The sequence below is a fragment of the Belonocnema kinseyi genome, chromosome 5 (assembly GCF_010883055.1).
Source record: "Belonocnema kinseyi isolate 2016_QV_RU_SX_M_011 chromosome 5, B_treatae_v1, whole genome shotgun sequence".
Classification (NCBI taxonomy): domain Eukaryota; kingdom Metazoa; phylum Arthropoda; class Insecta; order Hymenoptera; family Cynipidae; genus Belonocnema; species Belonocnema kinseyi.
In genome coordinates, this window is record NC_046661.1 from 150,744,523 (window position 1) to 150,764,192 (window position 19,670).

Genomic DNA, 19,670 nt, shown 5'->3' on the forward strand with positions numbered 1-19,670 from the left:
TCTATCAAGATAGTTACATTTTCGAGAAGAAAAAAGAATAGTTATATTTTCCGTTGAAAAAAATTAATTTACAATAAAAAAGTAATTTTCTTCAAAAAAAAATAATAATAATAATAATAATTTTTAACAAAATACATGAATTTTCAACTCAATTTTAAGTTTTTAAAGGAACAAATTTTCCACAAAAAATATGTATTTTCAACTGAAAAAAAACATGGAACAATCAAATTTTCAGTTTGAAAAGTTCATTTCCACACAGAAAAACGAAAAATATTAAAGAAAACAGTTGCATTTGTAAGCAAGGAAATTAATTTTCAACAAAAATAATAAATTTCTAACAAAAAAAAAAAATTTTACCCAATAGTTGAATTTTCGAATTTAAAGATAAATTTTCTACCGAAAAAAGAAACATTTTTATCAAGAAACATCAATTTTCGAAAAAGTAGTTGAATTTTCAACCAAACAGATACATTTTCAACTAAAAAATTAATTTTTGTTTATCAAAATTTATCAAGAAAGATAAATTTTCGAGAAAAAAATAGAATAGTTATATTTTAGTTTAACAAAAATTAATTTTTAACCAAAAAGATTAATTTTGTTTTAATTTATTAATTTTTTATTAATTTTGATTAATTTTGTTAATAATTAACTTTCGTGTAGAAAATTCATCTATTTTGTTGAAAATTTATTTTTTAACAAAAATTTATATACATTTTTTGAAAATTCTTTTATTTTATTTTAAAAAATGGTATATATTGTTAAAAAATCAAGCATTTTGGGCTTAAACTCAACTGTTTTGTTGATAATTAACTTTCCTTTTAACAATTCATTTCTTTCGTGGAAATAGTGATCATTTTGTTGAAATTTTTTCTAACGAAAATTTATATATATATATATTTTTTTTTTTGAAAATTCACCTATTTTATTTAAAAAATATAGTATTGCTTGGTGCAATTTCATCTATTTCGTCGAATTTTTCTTTTTTTAGATGAAAAATTCAACATTTTGTTAAAAATTAAGCAATTTTATCAAAATTTTAAATATTTTGTTAAAAAGTCAAGGATCTTTAATTAAAAACTAAACTGTTTCGGAAAAAATAAACGTTATTGCTGAAAATTCATCTCTTTGTTTGAAAGTTTAACTATTTTGTGGATTTTTAAATTTAATTTTAGTGAAAATCTATTTTTTATATTTGAAAATTCGTGCATTTTGTAAAAAAAATCATTTTTCTTCACGAAAACTCGACTGTTTTGTTGATAATTAACTATCTTGTAAAAAATTCATCTATTTTGTTGAAAATTTATTTTTTAACAAAAACTTATATACATTTTTTGAAAATTCTTTTACTTTATTTTAAAAAATGGTATATATTGTTAAAAATTCAAGCATTTTGGGCTTAAACTCAACTGTTTTGTTGATAGTTAACTATCTTGTAAAAAATTCATCTATTTTGTTAAAAATTTATTTTTTAACAAAAATTTGTATACATTTTTTGAAAATTCTTTTACTTTATTTTAAAAAATGGTATATATTGTTAAAAATTCAAGCATTTTGGGCTTAAACTCAACTGTTTTGTTGATAATTAACTTTCCTTTTAACAATTCATTTCTTTCGTGGAAATAGTGACCATTTTGTTGAAATTTTTTCAAACGAAAATTTATATATATATATATATATTTTTGAAAATTCACCTATTTTATTTAAAAAATATAGTATTTTTTGGTGCAATTTCATATATTTCGTCGAATTTCTCTTTTTCTAGAAGAAAAATGCTACATTTTGTTAAAAATTAAGCAATTTTATCAACATTTTAATTATTTTGTTAAAAAGTCAAGGATCTTCAATTGAAAACTAAACTGTTTCGCACAAAATAAACAAAATTGCTGAAAATTCATCTCTTTGTTTGAAAGTTTAACAATTTTCTGGATTTTTAAATTTAATTTTAGTGAAAATCTATTTTTTATATTTGAAAATTCGTGCATTTTGTAAAAAAAATCATTTTTCTTCACGAAAACTCGACTGTTTTGTTGATAGTTAACTATCTTGTAAAAAATTCATCTATTTTGTTGAAAATTTATATACATTTTTTGAAAATTCTTTTATTTTATTTTAAAAAATGGTATATATTGTTAAAAATTCAAGCATTTTGGGCTTAAACTCAACTGTTTTGTTGATAATTAACTTTCCTTTTAAAAATTCATTTCTTTCGTGGAAATAGTGACCATTTTGTTGAAATTTTTTCTAACGAAAATTTATATATATATATATATTTTTGAAAATTCAACTATTTATTTGAAAATTCACGTATTCTATTTTTAAAATATAGTATTTTTTGGTGCAATTTCGTCGAATTTCTCTTTTTCTAGAAGAAAAATTCAACATTTTGTTAAAAATTAAGCAATTTTATCAAAATTTTAAATATTTTGTTAAAAAGTCAAGGATCTTTAATTAAAAACTAAACTGTTTCGGAAAAAATAAACGTTATTGCTGAAAATTCATCTCTTTGTTTGAAAGTTTAACTATTTTGTGGATTTTTAAATTTAATTTTAGTGAAAATCTATTTTTTATATTTAAAAATTCGTGCATTTTGTAAAAAAAATCATTTTTCTTCACGAAAACTCAACTGTTTTGTTTGATAATTAACTTTCTTCTTAAAAAATCATCTCTTGGGTTGTAATTTCACGTATTTTATTAAAAAAGATAGCCTTTTTTTTGGTAAAAATTTATTTTTGGTCGAAAATTCGTCCTTTTGTTTAAAAATTTAATTTCGCACTGCAGAGGACAATTTTAAAATACGAATTATTTTATTTTCAAAGGAATAAAAATTCGAGAAATAAAAAGAAGGGACGCAGAAAATAAAAGACGAATATCTACAACAATCTATAGCATATTTTATTCACTTTACACTTCTCGTATAATAATAATCTTAATTAAAGGACACATTACTGGCAGAAATTTACGTAATAAGACTTCGTAACTGCGCGTGTATTTACAAGGATCTCGTGGAAATTACTGATGTAATTATAATCTTTAATAATCTGGAAATGCCCTTTTTTCGAAGGGTTCTAAAAAAAATCCTACCAAAAACATCGATAAAGATTCAAATTAAAAAAAAAAAAAAACCTAACAAAATATAGATAACCCTTCGAAAATCTCGATTTGCATTTCTGCGCAATTTTACTTTATTTAAAAACACGAAAATTCTTTCTCTAGAAAAATAAGAAATCTAGAATCTCTTTTTAAAAAATCGAAATCACGAAAAATTTCCGCAGAAATGCTCAGCTCTCGTTATGTTTTCCGTTTTATTTTATTTTTTGGCTAATCGCCATACGCAGATAGTTGTTGATTCCACAACTCCGTAAGACTGAAGAGTGTCGCTTAAACTTCTAAAAAATAAATAATTCTATTAATGCTAATTTAAAAAAAAAGGCCGAATTTTTCTTCTTTTCATCGGTTTCTGGCTTTAAATAACGTAGTGAGTAGTTTCATATCGTATGAATATCATACGTACAAATGTACATTCGAATGTATGTATGTTATGTATTTATTTATTTATTTATACTTATAAAAGTCGATTATTATCACAAAGTAAAGAAGCGAGGAAAATTAAAAATTCCAAACGCGTGGGGCCCAGCGATAGGAAATTAAACTCTAAAAACACTGCAGATTAAAAAAAACCTATTTTTCGACAACATTTTTCTTTCTCTGGACGAGAAAATACGCTCCTAGTTTTTTAGAATTTGAAAAATAATAATTTAGAGCTTGCAAAAATCAAATTTAGGTAAAAATTGAGTTTGCGATTCTTGAAATTTATTTCTAAAAGAGAAAATTTAAATTGTTTTTTTCTTTATTATTGGGAAATAATGATATTTTTCACTTTGTCAATTGTTAATTTTATTATCCCGTAAAAAGAAATGCGAAAAATGAAATTATGGACAGGTTAAAATAAAAGTAAAATGAACATTTATGATTTTATTTTAAAAGATGAATTTTAAGATTTCAATATATGCAGAAAAGAATAGTATAGATTTTAAAATAATTTTTTTTTTATTTTTCCTGGATTTGAAAAAATATTGGGACACCTTTGAATTATTTCAAAAGATATTTCCAAGATTTAGAACTTTTGAAAAGATTCGAAAAGATTTAAGAAACATTTCAATAAATTTTTTTTAAAAATTATAGATTTTTGAAGATTTTTAAATCCAATTTTGAATCTTTCTGAAGATTTTGAAAAGTTTTGAGATAATATCTTTTTCAGGATTTTAGGGAAAATTTTAATCGATTTTTTATTTGATTACCTATATTTTTTAAAAAAGCATATCATATATCAAACATATTCATTAGTTTGGACAAGATAAACATATTTTAACAATTTTTAAATTGATTTTTTAGTTTATAACTTAAATTTCTAAAAGTATTAAAATTTGTTACAAGAATTTCAAACGATATTCTGAAGTTTGTTGAAAATTTCCAGAAAAATTAGAAAAAAATTGAATGGCTTTTTATTTCACAAAAATAATTTTTGAACAGTATGTAAAAATTTAAAAACATTAACAACAGATTTCTAGAATTTGAAAAGAAAATTCGAAACATTTTCAGGCAATTTTTTTAATTTTTCAAAATTTATTCAGAATTCCGGAAAAAGTTCCAATAGTTTTACAAGATATTTAGAAGTTTTAAAAAACTTTAAAAACTATGGATTTTTGTAAAATATTGAAATTAAATTTTGAATTTAAAGAAAAATTTATGAAAGTTAGTTTTCCAAGATTTAAAAAATATGTCTTAAGATTTCTGGAAATATTCACAGTGTTTTTCTACTCAAGTCACTTCAAAAGACTGTTAAGAATTTCAAAAATTTCGAAGAGATTAAAAATAATTTAAAACTTTGAAAGATTTTCGAAAATTAAGCAAATATTTTTTTATTTTTTCCAAACCTCAAAATCCTGTAGGAAGAAAAATACAAAAAAAATCTTAAAAAATAAATAGTTATTCCAAATTTTTATTTTGTTTTAAAAATTATTTTTCACTTCAAATTATTAATTATTTAATAACTTTAGTGTTAAAAACTCATATTTTCTGGTCAAAAATTAAATTCTTTTGTAGAAAATCTTTTTTTTTTAATATATATTATTTTTTTAAATTAAAAAATGTTTTTTTTTTAATTTTCCTAGGAATCTACGAATATTTTTTTATTCTCTCGAAACCTTTCAAAAATCGACATTTTATTTAACATTTTTCAAAGTTTTATCTTTAAAATCTTTGACATTCTTTTTCGAAATTTTAGAAAGTTATTGGAAATTTTATTCAATTTCCTCTTAAAATCCATTAAAATAATAAAAAAAATTTCACAAGAATTTTAAGAAAATTCATCATCGAAAATCAACAAAAAAGTTCAATTTTCAAAAAAAAGCTTTTTAGTTCAAATAAAAAACAGTTGAACTCATCTTAAAAAATTAAAATTCTAAAAAAAGAGAAGAGATTTAAAACATCTGTTAAACTATCTCGATTTATTTCTAAAATTTTGAAAAATCTTTCATAATGAAAGAAATTTCCTTAAAATCTTTCAGAGTTTCCTCAAAATAAAACTTCAATAAAAACTTTTTTTTATATTAATTTTTCAAAATGAAAAATCATTTAAAATTTCCCGGAAATTTGAGGAAAAATTAACATTTTGTTGTAAATTATTTGGAATCTTTTGAAGTTTTCAATTATTTTTGTATCATTTCAAAACTTTTAAGTATCTCTTAAACTTACTTGAACTTTTCCTAAAATTTTATGAACAGGCACAATTTTTTAATTCTTTTGACACCTTTCAGAATTCTTAAAAATCTTCGAATTTTTTATTTAAAATCTTAAAAATTTACAATTCCTTTTAATTATTTTAAATATATTTTCAACTTTTGAATATTTTTTTAATAAAGTCATTTCAAATTTTTCGAGAATCTTGAAAAAAAAATTTTCATTATCTTGAAACCTTTAAAAATTCCTAAAAAGTTTCTTTTTCAAAATCAAATCCAAATTTTGCATTATTTTTAAATCTTTTCAAACTTATAAATATTTTTTAAAATTACTCAAACTTTTTACACATTTTTAAAATGTTGTAAAATCGTAAATATTCTTTCAAATCTTTTACATTATTTTTCGATATTTTAAACGTTTTAAAATCTTTTCCAATTTTCTCTTAAATTTCAATTTCGAAAGTAAAAAATTATTTTAAAATTTTCCCGGGAATTTCAGGATTTTTATTTTATTCTCTAGGAACCTTTCTCAAAACTTTTGAAAAGCTTAGAATTTTTTATTTAAAATCTTCAAAATTTACCTTTCGTTGCCATTTGTAAAAAATCTTCAAGTTTTAAATTATTTTCATATTTTCTTAAAACTTGAAAATATTTCTTAAAAATAGATATATTTTTTTAATTTTTAATCTTGCGAAATTGACCAATTTTGCTTAAAAATATTTTACATGGTTTTTTTCAAAACTTTAGGAAAGAAAGTCGAATATTTTAGAAATATTAAACAATTTTTCTTTAAATTAATTCTTTTAAGTGAAAAATAATTACAAATTTTTTCAGAAATCTTAAAAAAAATTGTTATTATCTCGAAACCTTTCAAAATTTTTAAAAAGCTTTTCTTTTCGACATCAAATCTATATTTTGTTTAATTTTTTTTTAATCTTTCCAATTTATAAATTATTTAAAAATCTTTTCGATCTTTTAAATATTTCTCGAACTTTTTCTAAACATTTTTATGCTTGCAAAATAAAATTTTTTTGCATTAATATTTTTTTCATTCTTTCTCAAAATAGTAGAAAAGCATTTAAAATGTTTTTTCAATTTTTTTTTTGAAAATCATTTTTGAAAATAAAAAATAATAAAAAAATGTTGCCAGGAATTTCGAGAAAATGTGTTACTTTTTCTTGAAGCCTTTCAAAACTTTTAAAAAGCTTCGAATTTTTTATTAAAAATCTTCGAAATTTAGATTTCGTTGTAATGTTTTTATATTTCTTTCAAGTTTTAAATTAATTTTCTCAATTTTTTTTTAATTTGCCAATATTTCTTAAACTTGAGTTGTTTCTAAAATTTGTAATCTTGAAAAATTGACCAATTTTAGTTTAAAATATTTGAAAAAATTGTTTTTTAAATTTTAAGAAAGCAAGTACAATGTTTTCAAAATATTTTCAATTTTTATTAGAAATAATTTTTGTAAATAAAGCAATTTCAAATTTTTCCAGAAATTTAAAAAAATTTTATTATCTTGAAACCTTTCAAAAATTTTAAAAACATTCTTTTTCGAAATTACATTTTGTTTAATTTTTGAAAAATATTTCCAAGTTTTAAATTATTTTTAAATCTTTTCAAATTTCTAAATATTTCTTAAACTTTCCATAAACTTTTTTAATGTTGCAAAAACGAAAATTTTCGCTTCAAGATCTTTTTTAATTCTTTCTTAAAATTTTAGAAGAGCCTTTTAAATGTTTTTTTTTTAATTTTTAAAAATTTTTTCTTGAAAATCATTTTTAAAAATAAATTTTTTAAAAAATTTTCCCAGGAATTTCAAGAAAAATGTTTACTTTTTACATTTTTAAAAAGTTTCAAGTTTTTTTATTTAAAATCTTCAAAAATTACATTTCGTTGTAATTTTTAAATTTTCTTTCCAGTATTAAATTAATTTTCTCTTTTTTAAATTTGTCAATATTTCTTAAACTTGAATTTTTTAAAATTTTTAATCTTGCAAAATTGACCGATTTCGGTTAAAAATCTTTAAAAAAATCTTTTTCAAAATTTTTGAAAAGCAAATAGAATATTTTTTAAACCTTTTCAACTTTATCATAAAATTAATTTTCTTAAACAAAAAATAATTTGAAATTTTCCTAGGAACAATAAAAAAAATTGTTATTATCTTGAAACTTTTCAAAATTCTTGAAAAGCTTCTTTTTCGAAATCAAATCAACATTTTGATTAGGTAAAAAAAAATTGTCCAAGTTTTCCATCATTTTAAAATCTTTTCAAACTTTTAAATATTTCTCGAACTTTTTCTAAATTTTTTTAATCTTCTAAAATCGACATTTTTTGCTTTAAAATCGTTTTAATTCTTTCTCAACACTTTAGAACAGCATTTTAAATGTTTAAAAAAATTTTTTTATTCAATTTCCTCTTAAAATTCATTTTTGAAAATAAAAAATCATTTAAAATTTTCCCAGGAATTTCAAGAAAATTTGTTAATTTCTCTTGAAAACTTTTAAAAATTAAAAAATTTAGTTTTTCGAATTTTCTCTTAAAGCTCATTTTTGTAAATTAAAAATAATAACAAATTTTAGCAGAAATCCTAAGAAATTTTGTTTGATTCTCTTTAAAACATTTGAAATTTTTTAAAAATCCACCAAATTAACAATTCCTTCGTAATTGAAAAAAAATCTTTTCAAGTTTCAAATTATTTTCTTATGTTTTTAAAACTGGTAGATATCTCCTAAACTTAGTTAATTTTTGTTTCAAATCTTAATTTTCAATTATTTTTCAATATTTTAGAAAATAATTTTTAATAGTCTAAAGTCTTTTTCAGTTTTCTCTTAAAATTCATATTTAAAACATAAAAATAAAATCATTGTATAAAATTTTAGTGATGAGAAAAACCCTAAAAAAATATCTAAATTTAAGAAAATTTCAATTTTCGCGTAAATTTGATGCTCGAAACTCTAAAACTTTTTCTCAAGCTTCAAAAATTAGAGTATTTTCCCATCCAGAGAAAAAAACGATTGCGATAGGTGCGTCGAAAAATAAAATCATTTTTTTTTTTAAATTCTAGGACGAAATATTCAAGGCTGGGAAATAATTGCTAACGAAATAATAAAAAAAAAATCTTAATCAAGTCGTAATCGGCATTAGTAAGGCCAAATTAAAATTAAATTTCAACTATTCTGGAGAGTATTTTCTCAATACTAGAAGGATAATTTCGTTCTTAATATTTCCCATTTGATATTCATATTTTAAAATTATTACATTCTGCTAAAGAATTTAATAAAAAAAAAAAAAATATTCTCCAGAATATTCTCTCTCCAGAACTCTAGTTTCAAGTACTCGGCCTATTGAGAATAAAAACTCGCGCAACTTTTCATTCTTTCAATCTCTTTCGTTTTCGCAATCTTTCGAATTCGAATAATAAATCGCAATTTTTTTTTGGCATCAATTTCAAATCGGTTTAAAATAAATAGAAAATTTAAAATTAAATTTCACCTTCATTTTCCTTTTTCTTTTCTCTTTTTTCCTTTTCTTTTCCTTTTTTTTTTTTAGTTTTTCATTTTCCGCAAAAGTTTCGTTCAATTTTTTATTTTTTCTCTCGAGAATTGAACTTGAAAAATGGAGAAAAAGAAGAAGATCCTGGTTCCTTTTCCTGGCGGATCGAGTCCTGAGATGAGGAAAATATTCTTTTTCTTTTTCTTTGGATTGGACGTATTTTTAAGAAGAAGAAGAAGAAGAAGAAGAAGAAGCAAAAGGAGAAGAAGGAGAAAAAGAAGCGATTTCGTTTGTACTTCTCGACGAGGAGGAACAGCAGAAGGACGGCGATTGCGATTCGGAAGGAACTGTTACAGTTTCGCTTTTCCGGCGTTTCTCGATGTATTTCCGGCGAGCGGAGAGCAGAAGATGTTCCTTTCGACGCTGCAAAATTCGCTCTCGTTCGACTGACGATTTTGAGAAGCGACCGCCAAGATTCGACGGTTCCTCGCCACTGAAATCAATTCATCAAAATTTAGTGGAAAATTCATTTCTTTCTTTGAAAAAGTTCAACTATTTGGTGGAAAATTCGTTTTTTTTTTTTGTTAAAGGCGACTTTTTTAAATAGAAAACTTCAATATTTCATTCTTTGTTTATTAAAAGTAATTTTTTTATTTGAAAATTTATCTTTTTTTTTTATACAAATTTAATCCGTTGGGTTGAAAATTCATATTGGATTCAAAAATAATGTTCGTAGTTGAAAATTTATTATTTTATTAACTATTTTGTGGAAAATTCTTTTTTTGTTATGAAAACGATTTTTTAAAATACAAAATTTAACTATTTAATTTTTTTGTTGATAGAAATTGAACCTTATTGCTTAAGAATTTAACTGCTTTGTTGAAAATTCGTCTATTTTCTTTTTAAATTTGTATTTTTGTTTGTTTGAAAATTCATATTGGATTCAAAATTAATTTTCTTGGTTGAAAATTTATTATTTTATTTGAAAATAAAAGTTTTGCTTGAAAATTTAACTATTTTGTTGAAAATTCGTTTTGTTGTTTTTTTTTGGTTAAAAACCATTTTTTTAATAGAAAATTTAACTATTTAATTTTTCGTTAAAATTAATCTTTTTATTTAAAATGTATTTTTTAAAATAGAAATTTAATCTTTTTGATAGAAAATTGAACTAGTTTCTTGAAAATTTGTCTTTTTATTTGTTTGAAAATGCATTTTTTTTGCTTAAAAATTAAACTATTTTGTGGAAAATTCGTTTTTTTTTAAATAGAAAATTTAACTATTTCATTTTTTGTTTGTTAAAATTAATCCTTTTATTTGAAAATTTATCTTTTTTTTTATAGAAATTTAATCCGCTGGGTTGGAAATTCATCTATTTTGTTTAAACTTTGCCTTTTTTTTGTCTGAAAATTCATATTGGATTCAGAAGTAATTTTCTTAGTGGAAAATTTATTATTTTAGTTGAAAAAGAATTTTTTTCCTTTAAAATTTAACTATTTGGTGGAAAATTCGTTTTTTTGTTAAAGGCGACTTTTTTAAATAGAAAACTTCAATATTTCATTCTTTGTTTATTAAAATTAATTTTTTTATTTGAAAATTTATCTTTTTTTTTATACAAATTTAATCCGTTGGGTTGAAAATTCATATTGGATTCAAAAATAATGTTCGTAGTTGAAAATTTATTATTTTATTAACTATTTTGTGGAAAATTCTTTTTCTGTTGTGAAAACGATTTTTTAAAATAGAAAATTTAACTATTTCATTTTTTGTTTTGTTAAAATTAATTTTTTGTTGATAGAAATTGAACTTTATTGCTTAAGAGTTTAACTGCTTTGTTGAAAATTCGTCTATTTTTTTTTAAATTTGTATTTTTGTTTGTTTGAAAATTCATATTGGATTGAAAATTAATTTTCTTGGTTGAAAATTCGTTTTGTTGTTTTTTTTGGTTAAAAACCATTTTTTTAAATAGAAAATTTAACTATTTAATTTTTTGTTTGTTAAAATTAATCTTTTTATTTAAAATGTATTTTTTAAAATAGAAATTTAATCTTTCTGATAGAAAATTTAACTACTTTGTTGAAAAATTGTCTTTTTATTTGTTTGAAAATTGTATTATTTTAGTTGAAAATGCATTTTTTTGGTTAAAAATTAAACTATTTTGTGGAAAATTCGTTTTTTTTTTAAATAGAAAATTTAACTATTTCATTTTCTGTTTGTTAAAATTAATCCTTTTATTTGAAAATTTATCTTTTTTTATAGAAATTTAATCCGCTGGGTTGGAAATTCATCTATTTTGTTTAAACTTTGTCTTTTTTTTTGTTTGAAAATTCATATTGGATTCAGAAATAATTTTCTTAGTGGAAAATTTATTATTTTAGTTGAAAAAGAATTTTTTTCCTTTAAAATTGAACTATTTGGTGGAAAATTCGTTTTTTTGTTAAAGGCGACTTTTTTAAATAGAAAACTTCAATATTTTATTCTTTGTTTATTAAAATTAATTTTTTTATTTGAAAATTTATCTTTTTTTTATACAAATTTAATCCGTTGGGTTGAAAATTCATATTGGATTCAAAAATAATGTTCGTAGTTGAAAATTTATTATTTTATTAACTATTTTGTGGAAAATTCTTTTTCTGTTGTGAAAACGATTTTTTAAAATAGAAAATTTAACTATTTCATTTTTTGTTTTGTTAAAATTAATTTTTTGTTGATAGAAATTGAACTTTATTGCTTAAGAGTTTAACTGCTTTGTTGAAAATTCGTCTATTTTTTTTTTAAATTTGTATTTTTGTTTGAAAATTTATCATTTAAGTTGAAAATAAAATTTTTGCTTAAAAATTTAACTATTTAATTTTTTGTTTGTTAAAATTAATCTTTTTATTGAAAATTTTTTTTATAGAAATTTAATCTTTTTGATAGAAAATTTAACTTCTTTGTTGAAAATTTGTGTTTTTCTTTTTTGAAAATTCATATTGGATTCAAAAATAATTTTTTTGGTTGAAAGTTTATTATTTTATTTGAAAATGCATTTTTTTGCTTAAAAATTTAACTATTTTGTGGAAATTTGTTTGTTTTTTTTAATAGAAAATTTAACTATTTCATCTTTTTTTTTTTGGTAAAATTAATCTTTTTATTTGAAAATTTATCTTTTTTTTTATAGAAATTTAATCCGTTGGGTCCGAAATTCATCTATTTTGTTTAAAATTCGTCTTTTTTTTTGGTTTGAAAATTCATATTCGATTCAAAAATAATTTTCTTAGAGGAACATTTATTATTTTAGTTGAAAAAGAATTTTTTCCTTTAAAATTTAACTATTTTGTGGAAAATTCGTTTTTTTGGTTGAAAACGATTTTTTTATTTGAAAATTTTTTTTTATAGAAATTGACCTTTTTGCTAGAAAATGTAATTTTTTGTTTGTTAAAATTTTTTTTTTTTTTTTTTGTAGAAAATTAATCTGTTTGGTTGAAAGTTTAACTACTTTGTTTCAAATTTCTCTATTTTGTTTTAAATTTGTCTTTTTTTAAAATTCATATTGGATTAAGAAATAATTTTCTTGGTTGAAGGCGAATTTTTTTAATACAAATTTAATCCATTGGGTTGAAAATTCATCTATTTTGTTTAAAATTTGTCTTTTTTTTTGGTTTGAAAATTCATATTGGATTCAAAAATAATTTTTGAAGTTGAGAAATTTAATATTTTATTAACTATTTTGTGGAAAATTATTTTTTTGTTGTGAAAACGATTTTTTAAAATAGAAAATTAAACTATTTAATTTTTTTGTTTGTTAAAATTAATTTTTTTGTTGATAAAAATTGAAACTTTTTTTGAAATTTGTATTTATCATTTTAGTTGGAAATAAAATTTTTGCTTAAAAATTCAACTATTTTGTTAAAAATTCGTTTTTTTGTTGTTGAAATTATTATTTTTTTGTTGATAGAAATTGCACCTGATTGTTTAAAAATTTAACTACTTTGTTGAAAATTCGTCTATTTTTTTTTTAAATTTGTATTTTTGTTTGTTTGAAGATACGAATTTAAAAAAAATGCCCACAAGATGAATTGTCAATGAAATAAAAGTAATAATGGAATTTTCAACCCAAAACAAAAAGACTCCAAAACTTACATTTTATACTGAAGAACAACAAAATTAATTTTTAACTATTATTAGTAATAAGGACAAAAAATCGAAAAAAATTGTTTAATCAAAAAGATTCATTTTCTACCAAAAAAAAAAATTAATTTTTAACAAAATACATATATTTTCAAGCAAAGGAATGATTTTTTCATCGAAAAGACACATTTTTATTTAAGAAGATATATTTTCCAGTGAAAAAATCTATTTTTTAAAATACATTATTTTTTAAACGAATATTTTATTTTTTAAAGGAATTTGCAACCAAACAGAAAAATGTGTCACCAAAAAGATTAAATTTATACAAAAAAATACCTGTATTTTCAAACAAAAAGATTAATTTCCAACCTAAGAAATTCTTTTTGATCGAAAATGATGGATTTTCAAAAAAAAAATGTGACCAAAAAGATTAATTTAAAAAAAAATACATGTATTTTCAAACGAAAATGATGAATTTTCAACAAAAAAAAAGTAAATTTTTAACCAAATAGTTGAATTTTCAACCCAAAAGATGCATTTTATATTGAAGAACAGCAAATTTTCTATCAAAAAAGATTAGTTTTTAACAAAATACATGTACTTTCAAACAAAAAGATTAATTTGCAACCAAAGAAATTCTTTTCGATCGAAAATGATGGATTTTCAAAAAAAAAAGAAAATCTAACCAAAAAGATTAATTAAAAAAAAAGACATGTATTTTCGAAGAAAAAGATTAATTTGCAACCAAAGAAATTCTTTTCGATCGAAAATGATGGATTTTCAAAAAAAAATGTAACCAGAAAGATTAATTAAAAAAAAATACATGTATTTTCAAACGAAAATGATGAATTTTTAAAAAAACAAAAAAAAGTAAATTTTTAACCAAATAGTTGAATTTTCAACCCAAAAGATGCATTTTATATTGAAGAACAGCAAATTTTCTATCAAAAAAGATTAGTTTTTAACAAAATACATGTACTTTCAAACAAAAAGATTAATTTGCAGCCAAAGAAATTCTCTTTGATCGAAAATGATGAATTTAAAAAAAATAGAAAATCTAACCAAAAAGATTAATTAAAAAAAAATACATGTACTTTCAAACAAAAAGATTAATTTGCAACCAAAGAAATTCTTTTCGATCGAAAATGATGGATTTTCAAAAAAAAGAAAATCTAACCAAAAAGATTAATTAAAAAAAAAGACATGTATTTTCGAAGAAAAAGATTAATTTGCAACCAAAGAAATTCTTTTCGATCGAAAATGATGGATTTTCAAAAAAAAATGTAACCAAAAAGATTAATTTAAAAAAAAATACATGTATTTTCAAACGAAAATGATGAATTTTCAACAAAAAAAAAAGTAAATTTTTAACCAAATAGTTGAATTTTCAACCCAAAAGATGCATTTTATATTGAAGAACAGCAAATTTTCTATCAAAAAAGATTAGTTTTTAACAAAATACATGTACTTTCAAACAAAAAGATTAATTTTCAGCGAAAGAAATTCTTTTTGATCGAAAATGATGAATTAAAAAAAAAAAGAAAATCTAACCAAAAAGATTAATTAAAAAAAATACATGTATTTTCAAACGAAAATGATGAATTTTCAACAACAAAAAAAGTAAATTTTTAACTAAATAGTTGATTTTTCAATCCAAGACACATTTTTCATTAGGAAAGACAAAATTCTCAACTAAAAAAGAGGAATTTTCAAGAAACAAAATGAATTTTTAACCGGAACTAGAATACCTATTAAAAATATTAATAGAATAAGGATAAAAAATTAATTAGAATTACCTATCAGCAACTGGAATATCGAGATGAGGATCCCAAGAATTTTGAGCCTGAGTGTTGGGCAAAATGTGAGCCATGAGCGATTGAGTTTGAGTTTCTGTTTCCGGTTCCTCAATTACGTGATGAGGCAAACTTAATCGGCCATCAAGAATATTTTCAATCGTCAATTCCACCGACCTTGTCACTCTCAAATCTTCAATTATTACGTTTCTCGGATAATGATGGAAGAGCTGCTGAACCTGAAATTCCGGAAATTCAAAGAGATATTTGAAAAAGGGATTGGGAAGGGAAAATAGAAAGAAAATTGAAAATTTCATTCAGAAACTGAGATTTTTCTCTGAAGACATTGCCTTTCATTTTTCTCCTCATTTTTTATTTTATTTTTTTATTAACTTCGATACGTTTTTCTTCGTTTTTTTTTCAAACTCGATCAGAATGACTAAAAAATCCCGATGAAATTAGATTGATTTTTGAATAAAAAATATCAATTTTCAATAAAAAGGTTAAATTTTATACCTAATAAAAAGAGAAATTTTTTATAAATTACACGAATTCTCGAATTCGAAAATTACACGAATTTTCGATCAATGAGATTAATTTTCTACAAAAAAAGATAACTACATGGATTTTCAAAAAAATAAGTTTCATTTTTTAATAAAAAAATATTAATTTTCAACCAATAATGACGAATTTTCAAGAAAATTAGTTTAATTTTTTAATAAAAAATATCAATTTTCAACCAATAAGATTAATTTTTCTAGAAAAAAGATAAATTTTCCATAAATTATAAATTACAAGAATTTTCAAAGAACTTAGTTTGATTTTTTAATAAAAAATATCAATTTTCAATGAAAAAGGTTAAATTTTCTACCTACAAAAAAGATGAATTTTTAATAAATTTTATTTTTTATTACAAAATATCGATTTTCACCCAAAAATGATGAATTTTCAAAAAAACTATTTTGATTTTTTAATAAAAATATGAATTTTTAACCAATAAGATTAATTTTCTACAAAAAAGATCAATTTTCCATAAATTATAAATTACATGAAATTTCAAAAAAATTAGTTTGATTTTTTAATAAAATATATCAATTTTCAATGAAAAAGGTTAAATTTTACACCTACAAAAAAGATAAATTTTTTATAAACTACATGGATTTTCAAAAAAATAAGTTTCATTTTTTAATAAAAAAATATCAATTTTCAACCAATAATGATGAAATTTTAAAAAAGTAATATTTTTTTTTTTAATAAAAAATATTCATTTTCAATGGAAAAGTTTAAATTTTATACCATAAAAAGGATAATTTTTTTATAAATCACATGAATTTTCAAAAAAAATAACTTTCATTTTTTAATAAAAAATAACAATTTTCAACCAATAAGGATGAACTTTCAAAAAAATTAGTTTGATTTTTTAATAAAAATATCAATTTTCAATGAAAAAGGTTAAATTTTATACCAATAAAAAAGATAAATTTTTTATAAATTATACAAATTTTCAAAAAAATACACTTTTTTTTTTTAAAATATCAATTTTCAACAAATAATGATGAATTTTCAAAAAAATAATATTTTTCTTTTTTCTAATAAAAAATATCAATTTTCAACCAACAATGATGAATTTTCAAAAATATTAGTTTGATGTTTTAATAAAAAATATCAATTTTCAATGAAAAAGGTTAAATTTTACACCTACAAAAAAGATAAATTTTGTATAAACTACATGGATTTTCAAAAAAATAAGTTTCATTTTTTAATAAAAAAATATCAATTTTCAACCAATAATGACGAATTTTCAAGAAAATTAGTTTAATTTTTTAATAAAAAATATCAATTTTCAACCAATAAGATTAATTTTTCTAGAAAAAAGATAAATTTTCCATAAATTATAAATTACAAGAATTTTCAAAAAACTTAGTTTAATTTTTAATAAAAAATATCAATTTTCAATGAAAAAGGTTAAATTTTCTACCTACAAAAAAGATGAATTTTTAATAAATTTCATTTTTTAATACAAAATATCGATTTTCACCCAAAAATAATGAATTTTCAAAAAAACTATTTTGATTTTTTAATAAAAATATGAATTTTTAACCAATAAGATTAATTTTCTATAAAAAAGATAAATTTTCCATAAATTATAAATTACATGAAATTTCAAAAAAATTAGTTTGATTTTTTAATAAAATATATCAATTTTCAATGAAAAAGGTTAGATTTTATACCTACTAAAAAGAGAATTTTTTTATAAATTACACGAATTTTCAAAAAAAATACATTTTTATTTTTTTAAATAAAAAGTATCAATTTTCAACCAATAATGATGAAATTTAAAAAAAGTAGTAATATTTGTCTTTTTTTTTGATAAAAAATATTCATTTTCAATGGAAAAGTTTAAATTTTATACCATAAAAAGGATAATTTTTTTATAAATCACATGAATTTTCAAAAAAATAAGTTTCATTTTTTAATAAAAAATATCAATTTTCAATGGAAAAGTTTAAATTTTATACCTAAAAAAAGGATAAATTTTGTATAAATCACGTGAATTTTCAAAAAAAATAAGTTTAATTTTTTAATAAAAAACATCAATTTTCAACCAATAATGATGAATTTTCAAAAAATCATTTTTTCTTTTTTTAATAAAAAATATCAATTTTCAAACAATAAGATTAATTTTCTACAAAAAAGATCGAATTTCCATAAATTATAATTTACATCAATTTTCAAAAAAATTAGTTTGATTTTTAAATAAAATATATCAATTTTCAAGTGAAAAAGTTTAAATTTTATACCTACGAAAAATGAATTTTTTATAAATTACATGAATTTTCAAAAAATAAGTTTAATTTTATAATAAAAAATATCAATTTTCAATGAAAAAGGTTACATTTTATACCTACTAAAAAGAGAATTTTTTTATAAATTATACGAATTTTCCAAAAAATAAATTTTTCCTTTTTTAATAAAAAATATCACTTTTCAATAAAAAAGGTTGAATTTTATGCTTACAAAAAAGATAAGTTTTTTATAAATTACATGAATTTTCAAAAAAAACAACTTTCATTTTTTAATAAAAAATAACAATTTTCAACCAATAAGGATGAACTTTCAAAAAAATTAGTTTGATTTTTTGACAAAAAAAATAAATTTTCAACCACTAAGATTAATTTTCTAGAAAAAAGATAAATTTTCCATAAATTATAAATTACATGAATTTTCAAAAAAATTATTTTGATTTTTCAATAAAAAATATCAATTTTCAATGAAAAAAGTTAAATTTTATACCTACTAAAAAGAGAAATTTTGTATAAATTACACGAATTTTCAAAAAAGTAAATTTTTCTTTTTTTAATGAAAAATATCAATTTTCAACCAATAATGATAAATTTTCAAAAAAATCAGTTTGATTCTTCAATAAAAAATATTAATTTTTAATGGAAAAGTTTAAATTTTATACCTACAAAAAAATATAAATTTTTTATAAATTACATGAATTTTCAAAAAAATAAGTTTCATTTTTTAATAAAAAATATCAATTTTCAACCAATAATGATGAATTTTCAAAAAATAGTTTTTTCTTTTTTAATAAAAAAATATCAATTTCCAACCAATAATTATGAATTTTCAAAAAAATAAATTTTTCTTTTTTTAATAAAAAATATCAATTTTCAACCAATAATTATGAATTTTCACAAAAATTAGTTTGATTTTTTAATAAAAAATATCACTTTTTAATAAAAATGTTAAATTTTATACCTACAAAAAAGATAAATTTTTTATAAATTACATGAATTTTCAAAAAAAATAATATTTTTCTTTTTTTAATAAAAAATATCAATTTTCAACCAATAATGATGAATTTTCAAAAAAATTAGTTTAATTTTTCAATAAAAAATATCACTTTTCAATAAAAATGGTTGAATTTTATGCTTACAAAAAAGATAAGTTTTTTTATAAATTACATGAATTTTCAAAAAAATAACTTTTATTTTTTAATAAAAAATAACAATTTTCAACCAATAAGGATGAATTTTCCAAAAAATTAGTTTGATGTTTTGATAAAAAATATCAATTTTCAACCAATAAGATTAATTTTCTAGAAAAAAGATAAATTTTCCATAAATTATAAATTACATGAATTTTCAAAAAAATTATTTTTATTTTTTAATAAAAAATATCAATTGTCAACCAATAAAATTAATTTTCTACAAAGAGATAAATATTCAATAAATTATAAATTACATGAATTTAGAAAAAAAATAGTTCGATTTTTTAATAAAAAATATCAATTTTCAACGAAAAAGGTTAAATTTTATACCTACAAAAAAGATGAATTTTTTATAAATTACATGAATTTTCAAAAAAATAAATTTCATTTTTTAATACAAAATATCAATTTTCGATGTAAAAGTTAAATTTTATACCTACTAAAAAGATGAAAGGGGGAGGGTCGGTAAGGCCGGTTTTTGGCCTAATTTATTTTTGGACCAAAAAATCTGAAAAAATCATGGTAGTATCTTATAAGTATCCC

At 19.8% G+C, this 19,670-nt stretch overlaps 1 protein-coding gene across 1 annotated transcript in view; it reads right to left on the minus strand.

Annotated features, from left to right (window-relative positions):
- Positions 1–8,795: 8,795 nt before the first annotated feature.
- LOC117172704 (E3 ubiquitin-protein ligase AMFR-like) overlaps positions 8,796–19,670 on the minus strand; it is a 132,138-nt gene continuing 121,263 nt past the window's right edge. The window contains exons 7-8 of the mRNA XM_033360865.1: positions 15,134–15,369; positions 8,796–9,723 (exon numbers count right to left, since the gene is read on the minus strand). Coding sequence (XP_033216756.1) covers positions 9,453–9,723; positions 15,134–15,369 — 507 coding nt within the window. The 3' untranslated portion in view covers positions 8,796–9,452. The remainder of the gene's footprint in view (positions 9,724–15,133; positions 15,370–19,670) is intronic.